The sequence below is a fragment of the Argopecten irradians genome, chromosome 3 (genome assembly GCF_041381155.1).
Source record: "Argopecten irradians isolate NY chromosome 3, Ai_NY, whole genome shotgun sequence".
In the NCBI taxonomy this organism is placed as follows: domain Eukaryota; kingdom Metazoa; phylum Mollusca; class Bivalvia; order Pectinida; family Pectinidae; genus Argopecten; species Argopecten irradians.
Genome location: NC_091136.1, coordinates 38,315,519 through 38,342,411, shown reverse-complemented (window position 1 = coordinate 38,342,411; position 26,893 = coordinate 38,315,519). Strand labels below are relative to the sequence as shown.

Here is a 26,893-nt window from a genome sequence, read left to right as displayed (position 1 = left end):
AAATTAGAACCATTAGTCTGTGGTACTACTAAAAAGGGTTCTAATGACTAAGATTTCCGAAGATAACCGACTGTACGGTATGCTACAGTATTATAGCTATATGTAGCCTTAAAATATGAATGGCATGTGACATCACAATTATGTAATTTATCTGTCACCCAAATTACATTTATATCTGTACATATAACACCATTTGGGAACCGTTAATTACTTAAATACCACTTATCTAAATGTTAAATGGGTGTATGTATATTATTGAACATATTTGATTATAATGAATCCATAGTCATGCAGATGCACTCAAGTATATATATAAATATATACATCAGATTCACTACTAACCTGCTTGCTCATTAGTAAAATATATTATATACACATTGCAATAAAATGAGGTGTACATGTTCAGCATATGATCTATAAACCACTTAACTATGCTAGACAACCATTAAATTTATGATGACAATTAAAGTTCTCCTCTAGGGTATCCCATATTGTGGATGAAGGGTACTTGTAAAGCATTACATACATCAGTATGTGTTTTAGATGTGAAAGTGCCCAGCTGCTATCTGACCCACCAACGTAGGGCTACATCACTTACAGGCCCAGGTGTGATTAACTTAAAGAGCTTTCCATAATGAGTAAAATCTTTAACAGAGAGCTGGCAGGTATATGATAGCCAGATCAAAAGCCAACAGTCTTAAATCTGAGATACACACATATATATAAACATATACATACTATTACCTAACTAGTCAAACTTGAAGGAACAGTTTCATCTTAGTGTGCAGTAACACATATCAGAAAGATACCAGCTTTAAATGAAAGTTGGGAGTAGTTAGTATCCCTGTGACCTGTGAGCAAATGTCAAATTGTGGTTGCTAAATATAACCCACTCTCTGTATATATTTACACATTGGTGGATGCATGTACCTGAACCTGAACCTGAACTTGCATCAGTGAACCTGTAAGGGAATTTCTGAACAACTCAAATCAGTCTCTTACAGTAGTACATTAGTACCTTTTCGATGTATGATCTTCTCTAAATAGTAACTTGTCTTATATAAAAATAATTTTCAACTCAAAGGTGACCAGTGTACCGAAAGCACCTTTCCGAAACAAAAAATAGAAGCTTAAAAACAATAATAACAAGATAAAGTTACAACACCAAACAAATGCTAGTAATCTGTTTACATTGAAGATTCATTTCGCTGCTTTGCCATCTAGTGCAGTGATAGTCAGCTAACAATCTAATGTGCAGTAATTCGGACACTGGCTGGAAATATAATACCACGTTTAATTCATATTAATAAGAGGGTTTAGGAGGTGATGATAAGTGTAGTAGGTGCCATTTTAAAAAGCAAAAACCATTTTGGAAGGGCCTTTAATGTATATATGGCTATCAATTAGAAATATCTATGACATAGATTAAAATTGTTAACAATACCTGGTATCAGGAAATTTGTCAATATTTTCTGTTTTATTTTCCAAGGCATAAGGGATGTTCATTTGTTGAACAATAGTTTTATATATTGTCCCTTTATTAATTCAGAAAAAAAATCATAAATTATTTCAATAGACTCTAATCCTGCATTGTATAGAGAGAACGAAACAATTGTGTTGGTAGGAAAATTCAAATTGTTTCCTGAACATTGCTTTCAAATTGTTTAAAATTTTACAATGGCATACATTCTATTGAAGAACTAAGTAGTAAACAAGAGATAAAAATGACATTGATAAATAGTATAAGGCACAAAGCAAAATAAAATAAAAGGCAACACAAAAGTCTGTCAACCAAATAGTCCTAAAAATCTATAATGATCATACACAAAATAGCAGCATTCACCTGAGAAACAAGACAATTTGATAACTTGTGATTGGATGCTTACTAGAAAATAATCAACCAATCAAACTGTATCTTTTCCATTCATGCCCTGAACTTCCTCTTCTTATCACCACCACAGTAACTTGTGATGAAGAAGCACAGCTGATTACGTGACATTGGCTTTCCTCAAATAATATAATTGTTCAATTACAGAGACAATCACAGTAAAGTTCAAAACTGGCCAACAAAGCTACAGGCTTTATTTGAACAGATTAACAGATGTTCAGTGTTAATCAATAGCTATAATTTAAAGATGCTCCACCGTCGACAAATGGTATTTTTTCACTATCAAAAACAGGAGCAGATGATTTAGTATTTTTCTTCAGTCACAAAAGTTATTTACATTACACCATTACCACCATTGGAAAGTTTGAGCTTCTAATTTTACTTCAAGTTAATCAAAGTGCCAAGGCCACTCATAGATGCTGTGAATGAAGGACTCAAACAAAGGTATAAAGAAATTGGTTTTTCATTTAAAAATTGAATTTAGTATACTAATTAAGTGTGCAGTGTTGAATTTTCATCATCTCTTCAAAGACAAAAAAAATCATATGTTAACATATCCGTATCTTCATATCCACTTAACATTTAAGAATATTTATCGGAAAAATATAACATTAGAAATATTACGATTTCCGGATATATTTTGGTTTCCTTTTTAGAAAATAACATGGGTTGCTTTGACGACTTTTGACTAATAAATCATGGCCAGATACCTTTGCCAAATAAAAGGTACATTATGAATTTATATAACGGTCTCTGAAACAAATATTGTGTATAAATGTCGCTATTGTTTCAATGATTTTGAATTTCAAATAAATGCATTATTTAAATCACCTATCTTAGCAAATATTTGATGATGTATGATTTAGTATTTTCTAATAGAAAAACTTTTGTAAATGTCATGTACATGTAGCTGTGGTTTAAACATGAAGAAAAGTGAAAAAATGATAATAACACATTGATCACAAATCACAAAGTTTTTGTTGTTCATTAATATACCTGGTAAACCTTAATCTTTGTTTGTTTGTTGTTTATTGATATATCAAGCTCTTTTGATTGATTGAATGATGCATCCTTGTTCCGGTTTACCGTTATAATCGATCCGTGATCAAGCTCAATCCGTGGTCCGCTTTTTTGCCGAAATGCTCGAACGTCGGTGAAGACACCCCAAAGGACCATGGGATGGATTTCGCCGAGAGGAACTATAATGTTACTATGGGATATCAAAGTTATCTGTTATGAGAAGTTATACAACACTATCTGTTTTAGGTTATATATTTTGATCGAGCTTACTTCATATGCATCGTAAAATTCTACTAAGTTAAAAAAAACACGATAACTGGTACAGCTCGATGTCGGGAACAGGTCCGATTTAATGCATGCATTGTCTGCCAATATTTCGTATGATTCATCTCAAATATAAAAAATGAATGCTATTTCCGAAACTTCTTGGACTACAGATAGTTTATGCGAATTTTAAGTCTTCAAAGGTCGCTACTTTTTCAATTAATCCAAAAACACAACGAAGAAATCACGATAACTGGTCGCGACCCAGTACTGGTTGGTGACATATTATCGTGAAGAACATATTATGTTGCTTTGCCGTCTTTTGAATAATAATAAATCATGGCCAGATATTTTTGCCAAATAAAAGGTACATTATTTGGTTACTTATAACACTCAAATTTCTTTTGAATTTATAAGAACGATAACGCCAAGAAAACTTCATGAATGCATCAGACTTTAGCAAGTCTTCGTAAGGCTATCGTACTTTACACTCCAATACAAGTTCATTTGTCACTCTTAGTAGCTCGTATATATATAGATCTATATTATCATTATATTTTGTAAGTTTATGTTGATAAACTTTGTACTTTTTCCCTTTCAATATAACGCAGTTGTCGATAAACAAAAGGCACAACTAGCTCCCAATGACAGAACAAGGGAGGAACCTCATAACTATTAACTATTACTGCGTAATAATATCATCAAATATAGTTCGTCAATGCAACCGAAACAAAAACATCGATAACCGTTATAAAAACTTTCTTTTGCAATTATCTTCATTTCATTACATTAATCGTTCAGTAGCATGAATTACGTAAAATTGAATAAAACATACACAATCCAAAATCCACCACAAGTCTGTTGCGGAGGAACACTTCGAAGAATGTGTTGTTCGTGATTTTTGGGACCATACATGACGCATAGGTATACATAAATCATAGAGTCCCTAGTGAACACTTAAAACATACCGTCTATGGTGCATATGTATGTACAAAGTCAATGTTTGTGTTTTTGAATACTGATGTTCAATTTATTCATACTATCAAGTAATATGTTAAATGGTTAAGTGGTTTTATTGCTTAGATGTGCAAAGGATCTCCGAGCGTACCTAAGAATGCTGTTTCACAGCATCAAAAATATGAAAAATGATTAATTGCATCCCGAAAAAATTCCGTAGCACTATATCCTATATGGAATGAAATACTGATTGCACATGCACCAAAGGCAAAACGAATTATTTCATATTAATTTTTGTGTTAATCAGACATATATATACACGATTAAACACCAATTATTGTTCAAATAATGAATATCATTTATGCTCTGTCGGCGGTGGAGCATCTTTAAGTAGATGAAAGATTTGGTAAAAATTAATGTTAACATTTCAAAAACTGTACAGTGATTATATAATTATCAATTAGTCAAGATTAAAATCAGAGGGGGTGGAGAAAAAAATAATGAAAGTGAAAATTGTAATAATTAAAACTGACCAAATAAATGAAATGTAAATTGTCTAGAGTAATAAACATTTGTAGATATATATTGATTGTATATCATAATTCAAAGCCATTTTGTTCACTATGAGCCCAAGTAAAATAATTTGAATTCTGTAATTACATGTATCTCCTTAAAGATGCTCCATCGCCGACGGAGCATAAATGATATTCATCATTCGAACAATAATTTGTGTTTAATCGTGTATATATATGCCTTATTAACACAAAAAATAATATAAAATAATTTATTTCGCCTTTGGTGCATGCACAATCAGTACTTCATTCCATATAGAATATAGTGCCATAGATTTTTTTTTGGGATGCAATTAATTATTTTGCATATTTTCAACTTGAAGTAAAATTAGAAGCTGCAATAATTATTTTGCATATTTTCAACTTGAAGTAAAATTAGAAGCTTAAACCTTTCAATGGTGGTAATGATGTAAAGTAAGTAACTTTTGCAACGGAAGAAAAATATTACATCGTCTGCTCCTGTTTTTGATTGTGCAAAAATACCATTTGTCAGCGATGGAGCATCTTTAAGATAAAACAAGAGGCCCAGAGGGCCTGTATCGCTCACCTGGTTTGTAATGCCAAGTAATATTCTGGATACAGGTTCATTGTTTATTTTCTGAAGAAATTTGAATATTTACCTCTAATTCCCCTATTGGGCCCCACCATTCCTGCCCCTGGGGGTCAGAGCCAAAATTTATACAAGTTCTGTTGCCCTTCCCCAAAGAATATTTGTGGCTAAATCTGGTTACAATCCATGCAGAATTCTATGACTAGTAGTGATTTATAGGATTTACCTTTATTTCCCCTATTGGGCTCCGCCCCTCCTGCCCCCAGGGGCTCAGAGCCAAAATTTATACAAGTTCTGTTCACCTTCTCCTAAGGATGTTTGTGGCCAAATTTGGTCACAATCCATGCAGAACTCTAGGACAAGTAGTGATTTATAGGATTTACCTTTATTTCCCCTATTGGGCCCCGCCCCTCCTGCCCCCGGGGGCTCAGAGCCAAAATTTATACAAGTTCTGTTTCCCTTCCCCAAGGATGCTTGTGGCCAAATTTGGTTACAATCCATGCAGAACTCTATGACTAGTAGCGATTTATAGGATTTACCTTTATTTCCCCTATTGGGCCCCGCCCCTCCTGCCCCCGGGGGTCAGAGCCAAATTTTATACAAGTTCTGTTCCCCTTCCCCAAAGAATGTTTGTGGCCAAATTTGGTTACAATCCTTGAAGAACTCTATGACTACTAGCGATTTATAGGATTTACCTTTATTTCCTATATTGGGCCCCGCCCCTCCTGCCCCCAGGGGGTCAGAGCCAAAATTTATACAAGTTCTGTTCCCCTTCTCCTAAGGATGTTTGTGGCCAAATTTGGTCACAATCCATGCAGAACTCTAGGACAAGTAGCGATTTATAGGATTTACCTTTATTTCCCCTATTGGGCCCCGCCCCTCCTGCCCCCGGGGGCTCAGAGCCAAAATTTATACAAGTTCTGTTCCCCTTCCCCCAAGGATGCTTGTGGCCAAATTTGGTTACAATCCATGCAGAACTCTATGACTAGTAGCGATTTATAGGATTTACCTTTATTTCCCCTATTGGGCCCCGCCCCTCCTGCCCCCAGGGGCTCAGAGCCAAAATTTATACAAGTTCTGTTCCCCTTCCCCCAAGGATGTTTGTGGCCAAATTTGGTCACAATCCATGCAGAACTCTATGACTAGTAGCGATTTAAAGGAAATGTTGACGGACAGACAGACGGACGGACGGACGGACGGACGACGGACGACGGACGCCGCGCCATGGCATAAGCTCACCGGCCCTTTGGGCCAGGTGAGCTAAAAAACCACTAAAGCCACCTTTCATATATATAGTGCTATCATAATGTACCATTTTGTTACTAATGATATATGTATTTTTGTACAGGAACATATTTCATAAGACACTCAGATGGTAAAACCAAAGAACACAAAATTTTTATTGTATACAACTAACAAATAGAAAAGTTAGTCGATCTACTCATAGTCTTACAATGTTCAGCATTAAACAGGAAACTTGTAAATTATAACATATAGCTCTTATTTTATAATTTTTGGTGCAAATTGTCCAAGGCAATGAGGCAGAACCAGAACCTTCCAAACAAAAGACCAAAGCAAGGTAGGTTATGGGAATACACAGTTTCCAGAATCCAATATTCTGTCAGATGACTTTATTAACCATGCTTAGTCTTAAAAGCAACATTTTTTCAACTTTGTATTTAATACTTTGTATTTAAAGAAAAAGAATCTGAAAAAAATCTGTTATTATTAGTTTTACAGTGCAATATTGTAACATGAATCATATTATAAATACCATATTCAACCTGATGAATGCCTATGTCTACAGCGTCCCTCCCCTTGTTGAGGTCTCATTCCAAATGTCCGGGCATAAGACCAAAACTATCAAAATTGTTTAGGTTTGCAATAATTTCGTCATATTGAGTACCTTTAAAAAAAAATTCATTTTTAAATGCCCTGGGCGCTTAATAGGTCCAATATGATATCTTTGGTTTTAAAATTCTGTTAGTAGCTTTGAATCAAGGATGTGTCAAGCAGTGTTTGGTGGTAAAGAAAAACCTGGTGGTTCCTGAGAAAAACCACCATCAGACAACCTAGCTGCTAACTCACCTGCCCTGTATGGGCCTCAAAATTGTGACATTGAAGTAGTTGGTATTGTTTAAATCTTAAACCCTGCAACTTGTTTAACATTTGTTTGGATCCTTAATGCTCAATATAATAGCTGTGAGGTCAGATTAAGATTACTGTATATTACGTAATTCATGCATTTTTGTGTTATCTCCCTTTATACAAATTTAGTTGAATACTCTGCACTACATACAGGTTCAAAATGTAAATGGCAGTGAAAGTAATTAAAGTATATTAAAACAATTTTACAAACAATAACCAAATTCATCACCCTATGTTGTTTTCTTATATTAATTAAAGGGACAATTCGCTCAGGCTAATTCTTTTACATAACCAAGAAGCAAAATATGGCATAAATGTATTGTTCTACGTTTCTTATGAAACATATAACATAAAATATTGACCAATTCCACGTCATTGTTTAGTATTTCAATGAATATCGTTGAAATATCAAATCGTTGATCAATACGATTAAGTAGGTACAATATGGCCGCTGTACCCATGCATGAGCCAAAGTCACGCACGTTAAGCAAATAAACTACATAACCACTGAGAAGGTGATGAAATGGTTTTTAGGCAAGACAATTCACCTAATAAGGTAAACACACTACTGTCAGAGCGATTTGAGCAGTTCTAGACAAAAGTTGCATTACTCTACGAGCAAGGGACAGGGTTCGGCATACAAGAAGTTCGACCACAATGTGTAATGGCGGACAGCGAGCGAGTTTGAACATCTACACACATGTCACAACCATGGGCTTTTCAGGCATATCACAGTAAAACCGAATAATCTAATTTCCATTAGAACTGGGTTTTATTCCGAAATATGTACAAATTTTAATGTTCTCTTAGACTGAATTGTCCCTTTAAATATAAAAAAGAATGTGATGATCAGGTCATCTACCAAAATATACATGTATTCAACAACAGCAACAACAAAAATACATAGAGGTTGACATGTCTTTTGTGAAATTATTTTAGATGTAGAAAAAAAGGAAACTTCATTAGATGTAGAAAAAAAAATCCTGAGTGACACTATCATAGCAAATGATTCTCCATGCCTGCATTTTTATTCTGATTGTTTATTACATTAAAGAATGGATATAGATAACACTCAAAATAAACATAAAGCAACACATACTTCGCTAATGATATCAGAAACATATATACATAGATATTGGAAACTCCTTCTTTGTTGACAGGCAGAGGGACCTTCGGTTTATAGGCATTTTGCCTTGGCTAACTACTTTTAAGTATATTCTTTTAAACATGTTATTTTTGCATCAACACAAAGTTTAAACATTATATCACGGTTTGATGTGATCAGTTTTCCCGATTGATGATGTTTAATATGATTTTTGAAAGCATGAAAATAAGCAATTTTACGTGTTTTTTGGACAATCAGGCATTCAAAACCAGAAGCATGTTTTGTTTTATTAATAAATAAGTTAAAATATTATTTTTCTATCCAAAATTGTACTCAAACCATCTGAAAATTACTTAACTTTTACAACATATCAAAGTTATTCTTCTATATTCAACTATTTAAGAGTTTATCTAAAAACCCCTAAGCAAATACAGCGGTACATCTGCCGATCGTAAAAATGGAGGAGTTGCCAATCTCTATATGTATATATGTTTCTGATGATATTGATGGTAAATCTACTGTGGGATGGATGTACCGGTAATTGTTTTGAACATCTGACAGTGCACAAATGCAGCTGAATTCCTTTATTTTCACAGCTAGGTTTTGGCCAATTATCAGTGACCAGCTGGTAGCTCAACAAGCTATATCATCTAGCTAGTGTTCGGAGGTCCAAGATTCAAACCTTGGTCTTGCCGCAACATTTTCTCCTCTCCTGTTACATATTTGATGCACCACCCATTACAAAGTGGACACCCAACTAAATAACCACAGTGGTGGACCATGGTATTACATTATAAGGGTCTTGTGAAAGAGGGAAGAGTGTAGCCAGATTGGACAAAGCCGATCATTGGTGACTATGCTGCAGGTAGCTCAATCGGTAGAGCATCCGGCTAGTGTTCAGAAGTCCCGGGTTGAAGTCCCCATCTGGCCACTAGGCCTACATTTTCTCTTCTTCTGTTATACATATAAGAAGACCATTCTCCAGTTACTGCATATCAAAAAATTACATGTACAAATAAGTTATACAATGTTTTTATTTCACTGTCTGACAGTGCACCAGACTAGGCACAGTGAATACACATTAATTTCTAAAGAAAACCTGGAAGAATGCATCATTCTAGACGTTGCATTTTAGGTAATTAGAAACATAAAGGAATGCTCATCATATAGTGGCTGCATCATCAGCCTCCATTGGAGTGATGCTATTTATGCAATGAAATAACTATGTGAATAAAAGTGACAAAATAAGACACTTACCTGATGTAACACAGCAGCCATGACCTGAATTGTGTCCATTCACGACCGCTGGGCACTTAAAGTTTTTGACGTGCAATAAGCCATTACCATTGATTATGAGGGAGGTCTGTGTCGGCACATTGCGTTTGCGTCTCCGATAGCGCTCGTTTATACCATTGTATGTGTATTAGAACAGTCTGGTGCGTTGTTTTGAAACGGTTGGTTGATCACGAAGCTAAACAGGTTCTGCTTCAATAGTCTATGTGAGTTACCTCCCTTGGCAGTCACGTTCGTTCGGAATAACCTCGGATATTATCCCCATTTGTGTGGTAAAATAAATAGATGCTCTGTCCGTGACGTCAAACCACCAACCAATCAGAATCGATAAGGTGCGAGATTTAAAGTTGAAAATGGAGGCAATCAGCATTATGGAAGGAAGCTAAGATGGAAAATATATATTCGATGATTTTATTCCCTTTATTTCAGCCATTTTAAAATGAAGCAGTTGACATTTATCGATAACACGGAAAATCTTCGTGCCCTGATTAGACAAGATCTACGGGAACTTGGCATCAAAGTGCCTAAAGGAAAGAAGTCGAAGAAATACAATACGAAAACACAGGTCTGACAAAAATATCCGAATTTCTAATAATTTGATGATGTTATATTTATATGTTTTTGAATGAAATACAATAAAGCGTGTGTATTTTCTATTTGTATAATGAAAATGTAAAATATGTAATTTTACCTTCAAATTGGTTACTTATTGAACCATGTGTGACCCTTTCGACAGAGTCGTTTCGGCCTTTGTTTATTTGATTGTCATTAGGCCTAAAGTTGACCACGCGTTGTGATGATGGCTAACATTTGCTATCTTGGCATTCGCTAGTTATTGTTCGAATGTTGGAAATCGTATGTTGGTCGTAATTAATTACATTTTAGGCCTACTATGGTAAATACGTTATAACCATTTTGATGGATTTATAACAGTGATTGCTGTTAAAGCTAAATATGGTAAAAGGAAACCTGACTACCTATCCATAATATAATAGGAGTCTACACACATAGTCTGATGGGAGATATAACATTACCTCTTTTCTTTGGTCTAATAATATGCCTGAATGTCTTCGATTATGAGAGGCACATATTCTACACACATTTACATGTGCTACACACATTCCCTAAGCTAAGGTTGATCCCATAATTGATGATTCTTTTAATTTCAGGAGAAACAGGATGATAAAATCTTTGGAAATTACCTTTCACATGTGTCGTGTGTCCATGAAGAGGACTGTGGTTACATACCAAGGTATTAAAGTGTGTCTTAAACCTGATTAAAACCTTAATTAGACCAAACTGAGATCAATTACTTCAAATAAACAATTGCTCCAAGTAACTTTTGAATATATATACTGGCAGGCGACCAATTCTTGCTAAGTACCAATTCTCGCAATCGCATGTGTACAAATTTTCAGACAATTTTTTTGTTGAAATCAACATAGTACATGTAGTGTATACATGTCTTCTATCCAAAGATGGCTTTATTGACGTAAATAAAATTGTATGGTAATCGATACATATGCGACGGCGAGAATTGGTCAACTGCCAGTAGGTCAAAGGCGTACAGGTGGAAATTGAAGTAGTCACTGGCCATAATACAATATAATGCCAATTTAAAGGCCCACTACCTTTCCGGAGCAAAATTTAAAGGTTTCTTAAAAACATTAATAACAAAAGAAAATATATATTGATGGCTTAAGATGAGGTTACAACACCAAAGATATGCAAGATTTCCTGTCTAATGTACGAAAACAGTGGAGATTCATTTCGTTGTTTTGCCGTCTGGCGCAGTGATAGTCAACTACCGCGCGGCATTTAGACGATGGCGGGAAACAAAACGACCCGCATTATGAAAATTAACATTTTATTTATTCTGATTAAACAGTTCTGAAGGTGATGATAAGTGTGCTAGTAAACGTATAGTTAATAACTTCTGCGACTCTAAAAAATTATTGATCTCGTTTTACATTCCTATTTTAAAAATTAAAAGCCGTTTCCGAAAGGTAGTGGCCCTTTTAAAGCTAGTTTCCTAGCGCTTATTTTGAAATAATGAAAATGTTCTTCTGTTGCAATATCTTGGAGTTTTGAGCGTTTATATCCAAACAACGTTTGATGACACTGTCATTTCCTTCTTTGACAATAGTAAAATGTCGTCATAAAAATTGCATGTCTATAATTAAGATTGATTTCTTGGTAAGTGTGGCACGGAAAATAGTTAATGATAATGTATATATTGGATGCAAAAAATAGTTTTTAGTAGGTACATTAAAATCTTGTTACGATTTAATGGAAAATGACTTTAGGATTAATAATTAAAATATGTTGAATTAATTATAATATATAGCAAAATTCTCACTTGCGTACTGACTGTACATGCAAATTTAAGTGTCATAAGATCATGAAATTTAAAGTAAAGATAAAATAATATACTGTAGTCTGGATTTTAATTAGATGGTTATAATTCTTTTGTTTTGGCTTGTTTTGTTATTGTTACACATACAAATTATACAATACTCTTGGTAAGAATTGTCTCTGTGAAATTGCCTTTCAAGGTTTCTGGTGGATGCTGCCATTCTTATCAGAAAAAATATTGATCAGGAAGGATTGTTTCGAAAGTCTGGCGCTGTCAGTCGACAAAAAGAATTACAGGTAACTGTTTTATACAGAGAAAAGATAACTGTACTAGAACCATCTTGGATTGCTTTTCAGTAGATTTTCTAGCTTTAGAAATATACTGTAGGTGCAGCCATGGAAGTTTAAGTCTGTATATAATTGAAGGTTAAAGAATATAAGATGGAACAAATGTTTGTGATTGTTTTATCATTTTATCAAATGAAGCAGAAAGTTTGCTAGGAATATGCATTATAATGATGTTTGAAATGTTCATTCATGATTTTGTCTTGATATTTATAAGGAAAATCAAGAAATGGTATGTACATTCTAGAATGATCCTGCAAAAAAGGCTTATAGATAAAAAAAAAATGTGATAATTTCCATTTCATATTTTTTACAGCAACAAATTGAACAAGGGAAGGGTCTTTCAGAAGCAAATGTGTTTGATGTGACCAGCTTAATCAAGCAGTTTTTCCGCATGCTGCCTGAGCCTCTGTTCACCAGTACCTACCATGACACATTCATCAAATGTTTCCAGCTGGGGAACACAGAAGCTTCCCATCAGGCCGTCCTCCTGCTGTGTCTACTTCTCCCAGGAGAACACCTGTGTACACTAAGGTTCTCCTAATTATTATATTTGATTAATTCTAAATACAGCATCAACATCTGTCAAATTGATAAAATATTGGTAATAACCCCTACAACAAAGTTTAAGAGTGGGGGGAGGGGGGGGGGGCATACTGGAATCGGGTTGTCCATCTTGTCTGTCTGTAGACACAACTTTGTCTGGCGACCTCCTAAATTACTTGACAGATTTGTGATAAAATTTCGAACACAACCATGACATAAAGGGGAGTTGAGGAAACTATATTGGGTTCTGCAATGTCCCCAATTAATGGAGTTATTACTAAATTTGTGCAGGGCGGGTACTAGTAATCCAATCTGGCAACAGTTCTGGTAGTTTTAATATGTGGGAATATTCAATTCCTTTGGCTGAAGTTGGCTGTGGTATCGCCTGAATTTTGATAAATTACATTTGAAAGGATATTGAAGTAATAGATTTTTATTTTGTAAATTTTATGTGACCCGGCTTCACCGGGGTTACATAATTTAAATGTGCTCCATTTTCATTATGACCTCAACAAAATAAATATCTTTTCCTTATATTTACAGTGTTTTACACAAATGAATATTATTTATTCTCGCAACAGTTGCGTTTTTAGTGTGAGCGTACTTGCATTATTATTTTCCTTGTCAGGTGTAGAATCTGTGTACATCCGCAATGCGCTGATTCCAACTGCGCAAGCGATATCGGAAGTCGGATCTTATACCGTTTAATAGATTTCCCCGTGATTTAATGACACCAACCTTTCAAAAATATATGCTAAGATATTCATTATGACCTCAACAAAATAAATATCTTTTCCTTATATTTACAGTGTTTTACACAAATGAATATTATTTATTCTCGCAACAGTTGCGTTTTTAGTGCGAGCGTACTTGCATTATTATTTTCCTTGTCAGGTGTAGAATCTGTGTACATCCGCAATGCGCTGATTCCAACTGCGCAAGCGATATCGGAAGTCGGATCTTATACCGTTTAATAGATTTCCCCGTGATTTAATGACACCAACCTTTCAAAAATATATGCTAAGATATACTTGTCAGCAATAATCTACTATAAATTAAGAACAATGACATTACACAGTGCTTAAAGCATTTGTTTATTGTAAACTTCAAGCGGCGTATCATACAAACCTTTGAATCGGTCACAATATTCAAGCATCTGATTGACTTCGGGAACTTCCAGAACAATACAATGCAAATCGGTTTATACATTCAATAAAAGAAAGTGACGAAATGGATAACTTTTGGTATTGGCCACATATTTAATTTATTTAACATCATCCTAAGTCCTAGGTGTACGTTGTACTATCACTTAATAAAACCCTGTGATCACAGACCGCATTTGCTGCAGTTCTAATACACAGACTTGCGTAAGAGAAACAGAATAAAACAAAACATTATAAAATATCAGTCAGAGTGTCTGAACTCTAGATCTAATGTACCCAAGAAAGGCGTTCAAGCATGGCACAGGTCACCACGTGCACAGAGACTGGACAGTGTTCTATCAGACGACTATTTTTAACAGCCAAACAAGTCTATTGTATCAATAACAATATGATAATAAACACACTTTTATGTAACAAAGAACACACTTAACAAAGTTCAAAGTGATTTCACATTTAAAGATGTGATGAAGTAAAGGAAAGTGTTTATTACAATTCATCAAGGACATAAACCATCCCCTTGCAATAGTCCCAAGGGTAATGATTGAGCGATCATGATGGATTGTGCTACGTACACTTGTTGCCGAGGATGATTTCATACTGGAAATTAAGGTTAAGAAGTAGTTAGCGAGCACTTAATGTCTAACAGACATATTTATAAATGGGTTTTTTTGTAAATACCTATATATTTTTCTTTACAGTCATAATCAATGAATTCGAATGAACAGCTGATTGTAATCAAGTCATTCATATGTTCCCACTAAAAGTAGGGTCATGACCCCACGTTTTCCGCCTCATATCTTTAGCGACATTGCTATGCCAGTGGCTATTCCCATAACAACAGAATTGCTCATGCTGTACTATCATTATACACTGATAATGATAATACTAGAAAGCATGATAATACTAGAAAGCATGTTTTTTGAGTCCATATCTGTGCAAACTGTAAATAATTGAATGTTATATAGTTGTATAGAAATATTCACTGGAAATTGCCAATATCTGTGTAGCCCCATCATGAGAAGAACATTACAGCCCTGTTATAAATGCTATAAGTGCAGTGGTGTGAATGAAAATTTTAGCTTGAGTTGCGACTGAAAATACGTTATGAAGTTATGATAGTTTTTTTTTTTTTTTTTTATAATGTCAATGGGAATAGGGAAAGGAGGTGTTCTTAGCCAACATATGATTTGTGTATACCCATCACATTTTGTGTCTGGTAGAGGTCTTTAAATGAAGTTCAAGAAAATATATGTTCATCAGCCTGCAGCATATCAATGGCTGAATGCCTACTTATTTTACCCTTATTTTACCATTGGGTTTGACGATTTTTATGTACCCACTATGAACAGGGCATGTAGCTATATATATATGGAGTTATTGTTACTCGCATCTCCATTTCGTCCATTCCATTGACATAAAAAGAAGAGGGATCGACTTTTAATTTTGACGATTTTTAAAGACGACTCATATACTGTTATGATTGATAAGTTAGTGAATATTGTGATACATATTTTAGTTTTAACTTATTTCAGGTTCATGATGAAGCTTCTATCTGAAATTGCCAGTCACTCAGACAAGAACAAAATGGACCCCACAAACCTGGCCGTCGTACTGGCTCCTAATATGATGCACATAAACAATAAGAGTGAGAAGATGAATTCTTCAGAGGAGAAACTGCTGCAGGTAAGACCATACATACTGGCATTGGTTGTGGCCCTTGAGCAGTTGTTAATGTGTTTAACATTACCAGACTGGACTTGTTAAATTGAATTACTGTATCAGACACCAGAACCATAAGATATCAATTACACCCCTCATTACTCAAGTGTCTCGTTTTGATTTAGATGGTTAACACAATGTTTTGTCAATTTGCCCTGTTGCATCATCTTTGGTATGGTAAAATTTCAATCATGTTTGAAATTTTGTCCTAAAAAAATCAATTGTAGAGAATTTCAACTCTCATATGATCTTGATTTGTCCTGATCAAGAATTCAGCTAAACTGAAAAGCACATTTTAAATGCCCACTACCTTTCCAAAGCAAAAATTAAGTTTCTTAAAGCGACAATAACAAGAAAATTTATATTGATGGCCTAAGATCAGGTTACAGCATTAAATAAATGAAAGATTCCCTACGTAATCTATGATAATAGTGAAGATTCATTTGCTGTTTTGCCGTCTGGGGCAGTGATGATTGACTAACGCGCAGTAATTAGGATGGAAACATAATACGACCCGCGTTATGGAAATTAACATTTAATTAATGTACATTAATTTAATTGTTTAGAAGGTGATGGCAGGTGTAATATTAACGGTATAGCTAATACATTTTGCGATTTTACAAAATTATCAATCAAGGTCCCATGTACATGGCTAGTAAGTTTTCCAAAATTTTAGACAAGTATTGGAATATACCAAATATTTTTTAGAATTAACTTGGTGGGCGAAATGATCTTCTAGGCATTTTATATAGGTCTTAATTCAGACGGAATCTTTTTGTGTTATACAAATAAGTTGCCTTGAAGTCTCCTTCAGAACAAACATTCCAAATTAAAATTTAATACATTTTTACTTTGTATAGGTACAGACATCAGTGGTGGAGTTATTAATTCGGAGTGCTGACAGCGTGGGGATGATCTCGGACAGCCTCCACGAGCGAGCTCTATTGATGACGGAAGTTTTTGGCACAGATGATGAACTTGATATGACAGAAGATACACTTGAGGATTCACGTGACTGTCGGAAAAAGGAGAAGAAAAGAAAGCGATCAGGATCATTTCAGGGTATTTTTCAAATGCCAGCTCAGATGAATCTTAACAAAACCAGTCTGGTGCCTAATGGCTATACATGATAAAATTATATTCTATCATGGCAAACCTGTGAGAGTAAAGCTTAATTGATATATTTCTTAGAAAAGTAATATTCAACTTTTAAACTATATGCTAATTATATAAAATATAAATATCCTACCAGTATCTTCATCAGTCTGTAATTAGCTTGCTTCCCCATAGTACATTCACAAGGTAAGGTAGTGTGTATAATGAAACTTTATTAATGAGATTTTAATAAAAGGTATAGTTGGCACTTTGAACGATAAAACATTCTTTTTCAAATGCTGCCAAACTGCTTCAATGCTTTTTTGTCAATTTTTCAATGAAACCTTCACTCAATGTCATATAAACCAAATATACCTAATAAGTACCAGGCTCCAATTTCTCGAAACAAAAGTGCAGACTTAAGTCAAAACTTAAGTTTTTTCCCTTATGTAATTTATATACTAAAATTTTTGACTTAAGCCAGTTTTTGACTTAAGTTTGTTTCGAGAAATTGAGGCCAGGTCATATATAAGGGGCAAACCTTATTCTAAATAAGCAAGAGTTTTCTCATTTGAGAGTCAATTTTATTCAAATTATTGACCCCATAACTGACTCAAGGTCAAATATGCTAAAGAATACTAGTAACTTTAGACATAGATAAGTCTCCTGATTATAATATAAGTTGATAGCAGTTTAGTGAGACGGGACCATTGTCTTTATTTGTTTTGATATATTTCTTATTGGCCTTGTGAGTACCATTGTTTTGATATATTTCTTATAGGCCTTGTGAGTACCATTGCCCAGAGTATTACAAAGTGGAGAAGAAGCACAGATGGAAAGGCTGGCAATTTAAGCCAAGCCAGTAACATGAGTCAGTCCAGTGCCTACAGTAATACAAGTCATACAACCATGGCCCATGACCAGAGCTCTGTCGTTCAGGCTCCGTCCTGTCTACCAACGGACGCAGAATGTATGGCCACGCCAGTCGTCATTAGGAAGCGCAAAGCCTCCGGAGAAACACTGCCCTTCTCTGCTCATAAAAAGTACTTTTGTCCTGACTATGATTAAGTCTGACAGTATTTTAGGCTTATTCCAATAAATTTTATAGCCCTTAGCAGGATCCATAAACTTTATAGTTTCTGTTCTGTAAATCTCTAATCACTAAGGAGTTTGTAATTCAAGCACAAGGATAAATTACTATGTAAAAAGTAAATGTTTTATTGGGAATTGAATATCTCTGTGATTGTTGATTACAGAAAAGCTATCCTACAGAACCTTCCAAACCAGGCTACACTGGCTAACACACCTTTCACTCCAGCTTCAGGAGTCAAGAGAATGGATATAAATGGTGAGTATACCAATACTGATAAGGTTTAGTGGTTTTTAGTATTGTCAAATACTGCACATATAATGGCCTTTCTAAGTCATAAGAGGCATCATGTCCCAATCCCATTCATCACAATAAGAAAGTTTTTGGATAGGGACAATGCTTTTCTCATGATAAATGTTCAAACAACAAATGGACTAGATAAGTTTTAACAATACCAAATTAATTTGATGATGTATGCTCTATTATTTGTCCAAATGTAAAATGTGTTAAAAGATGCATTCTTTCATGTAAACAAAGATTATTTACAAGTGTGTACACATATTTAACTTCACATCATCCTGAGGAAATATATTTGTAGATGTATCAAATCTAAAGCTACACTCAAAAAGTAGTAGAAATGCTTTCCCTGTTTAAAATGTATGATCCAATATTTTAAATGACAATGTTGATAGTTGGTTATACATCTGAAATGTTGTTTATACATCTGAAATGTCTATAATTGTATAACATATATGATGTTGTAGAGATGAGGAGAACAGGTACACTGAACACCCCCAATATAGCGTTCAGCAGTAAAGAACAATTGGCCTTCAGTGCTACACCATGTCAGGCTGGCAAGAACACAAGGAAACGCCTCAACCTGTTTAGTCCTAACAACAATCGCAAGGGCAGCAAAAAGTAAGTGGAACAAGTATATAACTGGGAATGGCATATATATACATGGTGATGGCTTTCTAAAGGAAGTGGAGAATGTATATAGTTAACATGTATAGTAAGGATCTTGGTTCATGGTTTTTATTAGCCCACCATCATCAGATGGTGGGCTATTCAAATCGCCCTGCGTCCGTCGTCCATCATCAAAACTACTGCAGGGATTTTGTTCAAACTTCACATGGAGGGTCCCCTTGGTCCATAGTTGTGCCATACAGATTTTGTGGCTGATCGGAAAAACAAGATGACCGCCAGGCAGCCATCTTGGATTTTGGCAGTTGAAGTTTGTTATCGCTATTTCTTGAAAACTATTGAAGGGATTTTGCTCAAACTTCACATGGAGGATTCCATTGGTCCTTAGTTGTGCCATATAGATTTTGAAGCTGATCAGAAAAACAAGATGGCCACCATGCAGCCACCTTGGATTTTGGTAGTTGAAGTCTGTTATCACTATTTCTTAAGAACTGCTGAAGAGATTTTGTTCAAACTTCACATGAAGAATCCCATTGGTCCCTTGTGATAGTTGAAGTTTGTTACTGCTATTTCTCAGAAAGTACTGAAGCAATCTGTCTCAAATTTTGTATGTAGTATGTTTGAAAAAGTTTGAAAAGCAGAGAAAAGATCCATCTTTCCGTTGTCAGACATAGATCATTCTTTGGTGGGCGCCAAGATCCCTCTGAGACCTCTTGTTTTACATCAGTCTAACTTACATGGAAAAGGAAGTGTCTATGTATATCTTCAAATCAAATAAAAGATAATTATTATAGAATATATTTTAACACACAAAATAATTAATACCAGGAAGGGAAGATTATTTGTCCATGACAAATGTAGAGAAATCAGTGATAGCAATTCAAAGTGAATGTAGCTGTTGATATATATTGCATGCCTACTGATGCCTGCAATATCACTCTTTATATCTATATGTTTATAAACTGTATTGTTTCCTGGGAAGTCAGCATCTTGGCAAATCAAGTTTTAGATTTACATGCATTGCTTCAGTATCATAATCCTAATTAAAGGGACAAAAATAGCAAATTAATTCAACTCAGTGGTAAAGCTCTAAAAATTTAAACTGAGATTAATCTTTATTGATAATCAGAGGAAATTTGGAATGATAACTGTGGTGACGGTAACTTTAAACTGTATATTAGGAATACTTGTATGCCATAAAATCATATTTTTCCTGGGGTTATATCCAAATAATCTTAAATTAATGGAAAATAAAAAGATTTATACATGACCATGAATTCATATCTCTGAAATTGTTTGGATAAAGTTTCATGAAAAAATACCCCATAAAAGGTATGATTTAGCAGTAATCTATGTAATCAGATTGGGATTGGCTGTATGATCATGTAATCAGATTGGGATTGGCTGTATGATCATGTAATCAGATTGGGATTGGCTGTATGATCATGTAATCAGATTGGGATTTACTGTATGATCATGTAATCTGAATCACTGGACGGTAATGGAATGGACTGTGTTTGCTTTGTACTAACTAGAAATGACTTTGTGACTCCCATTACAGGCTCCCCTCGAGTTCCAATATATCCATGTCTGCTGCCAACAAAAAGGGAAAGTGTAAGGGTCTGTTCCGCAGGCTCTCTGGAGGAAAGGGGGATAAGGTATTCTACACTCGTTTGCTTACACTGTGTAAACCACGCTTACTAAACTGTACAATTATAACATATATGTATATAAAGATACCTATAACTGAACACAAATATACATATGTTTAGGCAAATATATTCCTGTGGGCTTTTACTGCATGTTTTAATTTAAAAAAATCTATGAATTGGCAATGAAAACTCTTAAATGTTATTGATTTAATCATTTATATGACTGACAAAATTAATTTTTTGCTTTGATGATTTATAAGATTATGTATAGAAAAAGCATGTTATGCCTGTTCCATAGATATACAAAAACTCTAAATTTGATTTTGTTTATGAAAAATGACGTTTTATGTATTCAGAACAAACGCTAAACCTTGTATCAGTCTGGCTGTTTGCAAGTCTACATTTGTATATGCTGCATTTACATAGATATACCTTTTGTATGTTTTGTCTCTGTTATTTGTATCCATACATTAATCCATCATTCTGCAATTTTTTTTTCATAGAGGTATGAAAAAAATAATTGGCTAATCAGTCAAATTTAGTATATGAAAACAAAGAAAAATTAATTATTTTGTAATATTATTGAAAGTAGATCTTACATTTAGGTTTTGAATATATATTTAATAGAATAGTGTTCTGCCAAGATAATTCATCCAAATGTAATAATTCTATGCTGATTTTGCTCCAGTAATATTTGCTGTTACTAATATTGGACATTTATCATTAGTTGCAGCTTAGCTTGAAGAAGGATTAGTGTTATTACTGAATTAGTGACAGCCATTGTTTACTGTAATTAATTGCCATTTATTTGTGTTTCAGCAGCTCCCTGAGCGTCCCAGATCTACACAGGCCAGACAGGTTGGTCAGAGACTAGCATTCCCTCCGGGCAAAAAGACAACCAAACAGGATACAAGTCAATTGGACAACACCAAACCATCAGAAGCAACACAAGGACAGTCCCCTATTAGGGCTATAGTGGACCAGTCCGTCCTCTCTCCAACACTACCTGAACAGTCTGTCCTATCTTTGAATGAGGAAGATACCAACTCCCTCAACGAGGGCTTTATTGATGAAGATGGAGACATGTCAACAATGAGTGCTAATATTTCGTGTGTAGATAATTCTGATCTGTTACCACGTTCTTGTCTTTCGGACTCTGCTGTCAATGACATGACCCGACATGAATCAATTGACGATCATCACCAGCGTTGCACTTCCTCTAGTTCAGATCATCAACTTCAACGGCGTGGCACACTGAGGCGAGGTCGACCCAATTCCCTAAAGGCAGGTTTACTACAAGGAGAAAAAGACAATGTCATGAAATTGAGGCGTAGCTTTGGCCTTGACAAATCTGAAATAGGTGACCCAGTTCCCCTGTACATACCCGATACATCAGGCTACAGCAACCTGATTCAGCTAGGGGACAGCTCAGGAGGAAGTCGGTCTGATCCGGACAAGGGAGATAACTCTATGGACATTTCAGAGTTAATATCAGCACAGAAGTCTTGTAATTCAATATCTATAGAAAGTCCCATTAATGATAAAATTGATAGAGTAGGTGCTGTAGTGTCAGATTCTAAGTCTCCGGAAAGTGACAATTCATCTGGTGAGGATGGTCGTGTGAAAAGTTCTAAGATAGTCTCCCATGAGAGTATGGACAGCCTACTAAGTGGTCAAACAGATTCTTCTCCTCTCTCTCCGAAAAATGAAAAGAAAAACTTTCCTCGATCAATATCTACTGACAGTGGTAAAGGATCCTTGTTAGATCAAGAGATGGGTGTGATAGAAAGTACAGATAATTTAAAATCTAGGGCAAGTAATGTGGTAGAGAATGATAAGGACATTGAAAGTGTTAAAGAGACTTGTTCAGAACCAGCTGTTAGTCAAACTTCAGAAACAAAAAACAATGAAAAGACCACGGATAAAAAGTTAAAACGGTTTGTTTCTACATTAGATGTAAAGACAATGACAGCTAGTGTTAGCAGGTCGCATAGTCTCCATGTTGGTTCTGTGTCAAAGAAGAATCAAAACCACACCCCAAACTTACAGATCTCATCAGAGACACACAATCTGTTACTGAGGGCAGGGTACCTGGGGACAAAACAGAAGGACATGACAAAAGAGGATGTTCAACTTATGGCTCCACCCCAAAACATCATTAAACATGCTGATGCTGCTATTCCAAAGCATGAGAGCATAATGGAGTTACAAACGAACTTGTCTGGAAAAGTAAAACATTGTGTCAAAAGTCTGGAGACAGATGTTGTTGATCGTCATGCATCACCATATAGATTTGCAAATTCTGTTTCTCGCAAAAGGGGCTGTTCACCAGTTAGAATACCAACAATTTTTGCCAAAAATGAGAAAGAAGCTGCCATGATAAAGGAAGTTGTACAGGTAAACCCAAAGTTAGGAAAGGGTCAGGCCCGTCTGCCAATTTCTACACATCTTTTAAAGCCAACCGAGACTTCAACTCAACAGCAGCAACAGAAATCAGGAACCTCCAGTCAGTTATCTCGTAAACCCAGTATTTACTATACAAAGGATCAGGACAGACCTGTTTTAAAGAGTTCTGTGAAAAAGACTGCTGATATTACAGAAGAGGCTATGGAAGTATCTGATGACATAGCTGTAAAGAACAAGGAAAACTCTGATAACGAAGGTGATCACACACCAAAACTCCAGGCAAATTCAAATGATGACAATTGTACACCTCTTGCAGAAAAAACTGAATTGAATTCATTTGATCCGGATGCAACACCAACTAATGCCACATTTTCAAAGGTGCCAGGCATCAAAAAGCCCATACTACCAGGAAACCTTGGTCAGCGAGTCCTTCTTAGGACTTCAGGTGGACACACACCACGACATCTTAACAGAAAAGTGTCAAGGTCACCATGTTCCCCAGTAAAACCTGTGAAACGCCTTGGTTCTCCGGGATCTCCTTGTCGTAATACACCTCGGCGACACACATCTCCTGGCAGACAGAACAGGTGCCGACTTACTTCCATCCCCCACCATCTACAGGGGGACATGGACAGTGTGTGATAGGCTTTACTAGTATAGTAGATAGATGGTTTGTGTGTTTAGTTTCTGGTTGTGTATAACCAATTCCTGCTTTGGTGCTATGGGGCAGTTAGATTTTTAAACAGCACTTTTTCCTATTAAATGATCATTTTTATTAACAACTTCATTTTCATGCAAATGTCTGTCTGATATTGCAATCATCAGATACTCATTTGATTGTGTGATTATGATAACATGTAGACATGTACATAGATATACATGTATGTATACTGGAATTTCAATAGATCACAGTTCAAGCTCAATCAAAACATTTGAAGTTATTGCATCACTTTATTTATTTAATTTTACTTGTCTGTTTGAATGATAATTTTTATTGGAATGTTTTTGATGAGAAGAGTGTGTCAGAGTTTTTTATGATACAATACATAAATCATGATGAAACTGGTTTTTTTATCTCGGAAGTGTTTACATTAGGTATCAGCTTATCAGGTTGTTCTTCATCTGATGTTATGGAGGTTAAAAATTCAGAAATTTTGTTTCTGTTTGAATATTGGCTTTTTCATGCACTATAAATTTAGTGACTTCTTGCTTAAAATTTAATAAGAAATGTTATTATCATATTTAATAGGGTGTAATAAAATGTCCAATTTTTACAGTAGCAAAGTATGAAACATAGAATTGTCAAATCCTAAATACAAATTTAAGTAAAAGCATGGTATTTTGGGACAAAAAACGTTCTTCTGCTGGCAAGTTATGCCCATGTTGATAGTTATAGAACAAGAGTACTTTTGTTTTGTTTTTGCAATCAGAATATCGGTACAAGAATTGTTTGAATTGTGTGACCTTTTAACTCCAACTTTTTCTCCTCTTAACCTATCCTCAATCCTATCTATTGTAAAAAACAATGTAAATAATCTAAATCCTTGGTACAATTTTATTTTCAATTTCATTTATGTTTTCATACAGAATGTACAGACTGGGACTGAATATAGAATTATTATTAGATTTACCAAAATCATATTTAATTATTTTATGTTAATATCACAATTTATAACAAAATGTATTTTAAATTGTACCATTTTTAGAGTGAATTTGATAGAAACACAGAAAGTATTTCATTGTAATGTGTATATGACCAAATTCTGACATTGTCTGATCGGGGTACCAGTTTAACTTCTGTATTATTGACCTAAAAGATAAACATCCATTGTTATTTTACTGGAGATGAGATCAATGGCATTGTTAATTTTTTTCTGTAAAAGTGAATTTAGTTTATGAATTGTATAATCATCCATTTTTGCTGTCTTTGGTGGTTCATAGACTCATGAAACAAGGGGAAGTAACTGATAGATCAGAAGGTCAAATACACAAGTTTCGCAATAGGAAGTATTATTTTGATTATTTTTTCTTGTCTATATATGGCTTTGCTGTACTGTATATAGACCTGCAATACATTTGAAGCATAATATCACAGTTCTGTTTAATTTGTATAATGAATGCTTTGTAGATAACTTTTTGAACCTTGAAATGTTCTAAGATCACACAAAGTGCCTAACAGATCAAAATATTGGCTGAAAGTTTCAGTCAAGCTATTATTGTAAGATGATTAGTAGTTTAAGAATAGAATATTCTTGTCTAGGATATAGTGATATCAACATCATAATTTTATTTGTGGATGATGCATTGTGATAAAATTCTTACATTTCCTTCTGAGAAGGAGTTATGACATTTCCAAGTGATGTTAAATGTCTAGTCATCTTGCCAATCTTGTTAAGTTTTTGATTTTGACACTAGGAACTCTTTTCTTCTTTCATGTTGAAACTGCATAGATTATTGGACTGTGTTATGAAGTTTGATCCAGATCGCTTACTTCACTATATAGTAAATTTCAAAACTTATTCATATTGAAGATGCTTCACCTGTGTTATTTATGTATGGTGTCGGATGTGTAAGGATAAAGTTCTGTGATTTCACTCGAATCATACCAGACACTCATGCATGTCACAGGATAAGTTTCCATAATGTCAATAGATATTCCTAGTATTTGAAATAAAATTAAAAAAAAAAAAACATCTTTATAAATATGAAATGAAAAGAAAAATAATTATTAATGAAATGGGTTAGTAATGTTTTCTCTTAAAAATTGTTTTAATAAGAGGTCTTCACAATATCTTTCAACTTGAGACTTATCAAAATCAAAATTTTAAAATTTAAACACTATTTTTGAAATTCATGTTATTTTGCATATACAAATAAAAATTAGCTTTAAGATATCTTCTTCATTGTCAACAGGCTGAGCTTTTAATCACTTTAGATCTCTGGGATACTGTCTCATTTAACCTTTTCTCTATTTCATGGTTCATTTTGAATTTGGTTTCCATTTTATTTTCGTGGGGAAACAAGACAGCCATGTTAAAAACTATCTCACAATACTGTCTAGAACAACCACCTCTATTTCTGAAGAAAACTTCAATCTCATCTGGAAAGACAGCTACATATAGATCAATATCAGCTGGTAAGCAGGGTTGTTTTGTAATTTTAAAACCTTATTTATCCAGTGTAAACTGCTTTGTCAGTTTGTATGTGTATTTGTACCAGGCTATGTCCTTATGTACAGATACATATTGTTTTAAAAATAACAATTATAAACTGAACATCTGGTGTATGCCGTCCTACATTTTGTTGACAGTTTTAAATATTGGCAGATAATTTTTATTTCAATTTTCTCTGAGAAACTACCTTCATTTGTATGTACCTCTACATACAAACCAAAATTGCGTAATGCAGGACAGCAAAGATGCTTACATTATAAAGAAATGGCACTTATGATAGGCTTGTATAGATTGACACAGACTTGTTTCATCCAAATTAATGAAAATGTTTTTTGTTTTTCAGCACATAGTACAGTTGACCTACGTTAACTTGAACTTGTAGAAATTGAGATATAAATGAGGTTTGACTGTATCTTTTTCATTTAGTCACCATAAAATTCTTTAATATCATGTACACTATGAAATCAATTTCATGTGAATGAAGGGAGATAATCTCTTTATGACGATCTCTAAAAAGCCGTTGTAATCAAATGAAGCTTTCATCAATCAACTTGTTTGTATCTCGCATTCCAGCTGGACTGTGAATCATAATACAGTAACAATTTTTTCCCCGTTTATAATCATGACA

General features: G+C 34.5%; 2 protein-coding genes across 3 annotated transcripts in view; one reads left to right on the top strand and one right to left on the bottom strand.

Annotated features, from left to right (window-relative positions):
* The window catches only part of LOC138318492 (ras guanyl-releasing protein 3-like), an 80,504-nt gene extending 70,506 nt beyond the window's left edge, over nucleotides 1-9,998 (bottom strand). The window contains exon 1 of the mRNA XM_069260899.1: nucleotides 9,762-9,998. The gene's annotated coding sequence lies outside the window, so the exon portion shown is untranslated. The remainder of the gene's footprint in view (nucleotides 1-9,761) is intronic.
* LOC138318490 (rho GTPase-activating protein 11A-like) lies at nucleotides 6,525-26,591 on the top strand. Of its 2 annotated transcripts, XM_069260895.1 has the most exons (12): nucleotides 6,525-6,830; nucleotides 10,227-10,362; nucleotides 10,967-11,049; nucleotides 12,353-12,449; nucleotides 12,814-13,031; nucleotides 15,739-15,889; nucleotides 16,786-16,987; nucleotides 17,802-18,063; nucleotides 18,277-18,368; nucleotides 18,875-19,028; nucleotides 20,596-20,692; nucleotides 21,506-26,591. In XM_069260895.1, the coding sequence occupies exons 2-12, from the start codon at nucleotides 10,237-10,239 to the stop codon at nucleotides 23,732-23,734; spliced, it is 3,711 nt and encodes a 1,236-aa protein (XP_069116996.1). In that variant the 5' UTR covers nucleotides 6,525-6,830; nucleotides 10,227-10,236; the 3' UTR covers nucleotides 23,735-26,591. The 2 variants fall into 2 exon arrangements, with proteins under 2 accessions (XP_069116996.1, XP_069116997.1); XM_069260896.1 differs by lacking the exon at nucleotides 6,525-6,830 and having other exon boundaries at nucleotides 10,117-10,362; nucleotides 21,509-26,591.
* The last annotated feature ends 302 nt before the right edge of the window (nucleotides 26,592-26,893 follow it).

Bases quoted from the DNA above. Each gene is read 5' to 3' on its own strand.
- LOC138318490 (XM_069260895.1), top strand. From the start codon at position 10,237: ATGAAGCAGTTGACATTTATCGATAACACGGAAAATCTTCGTGCCCTG. The intron at 18,064-18,276 runs GTACTTTTGTCC...TGTTGATTACAG, and splicing joins CCCTTCTCTGCTCATAAAAA to AAAAGCTATCCTACAGAACC. The intron at 20,693-21,505 runs GTATTCTACACT...TTTGTGTTTCAG, and splicing joins CTGGAGGAAAGGGGGATAAG to CAGCTCCCTGAGCGTCCCAG.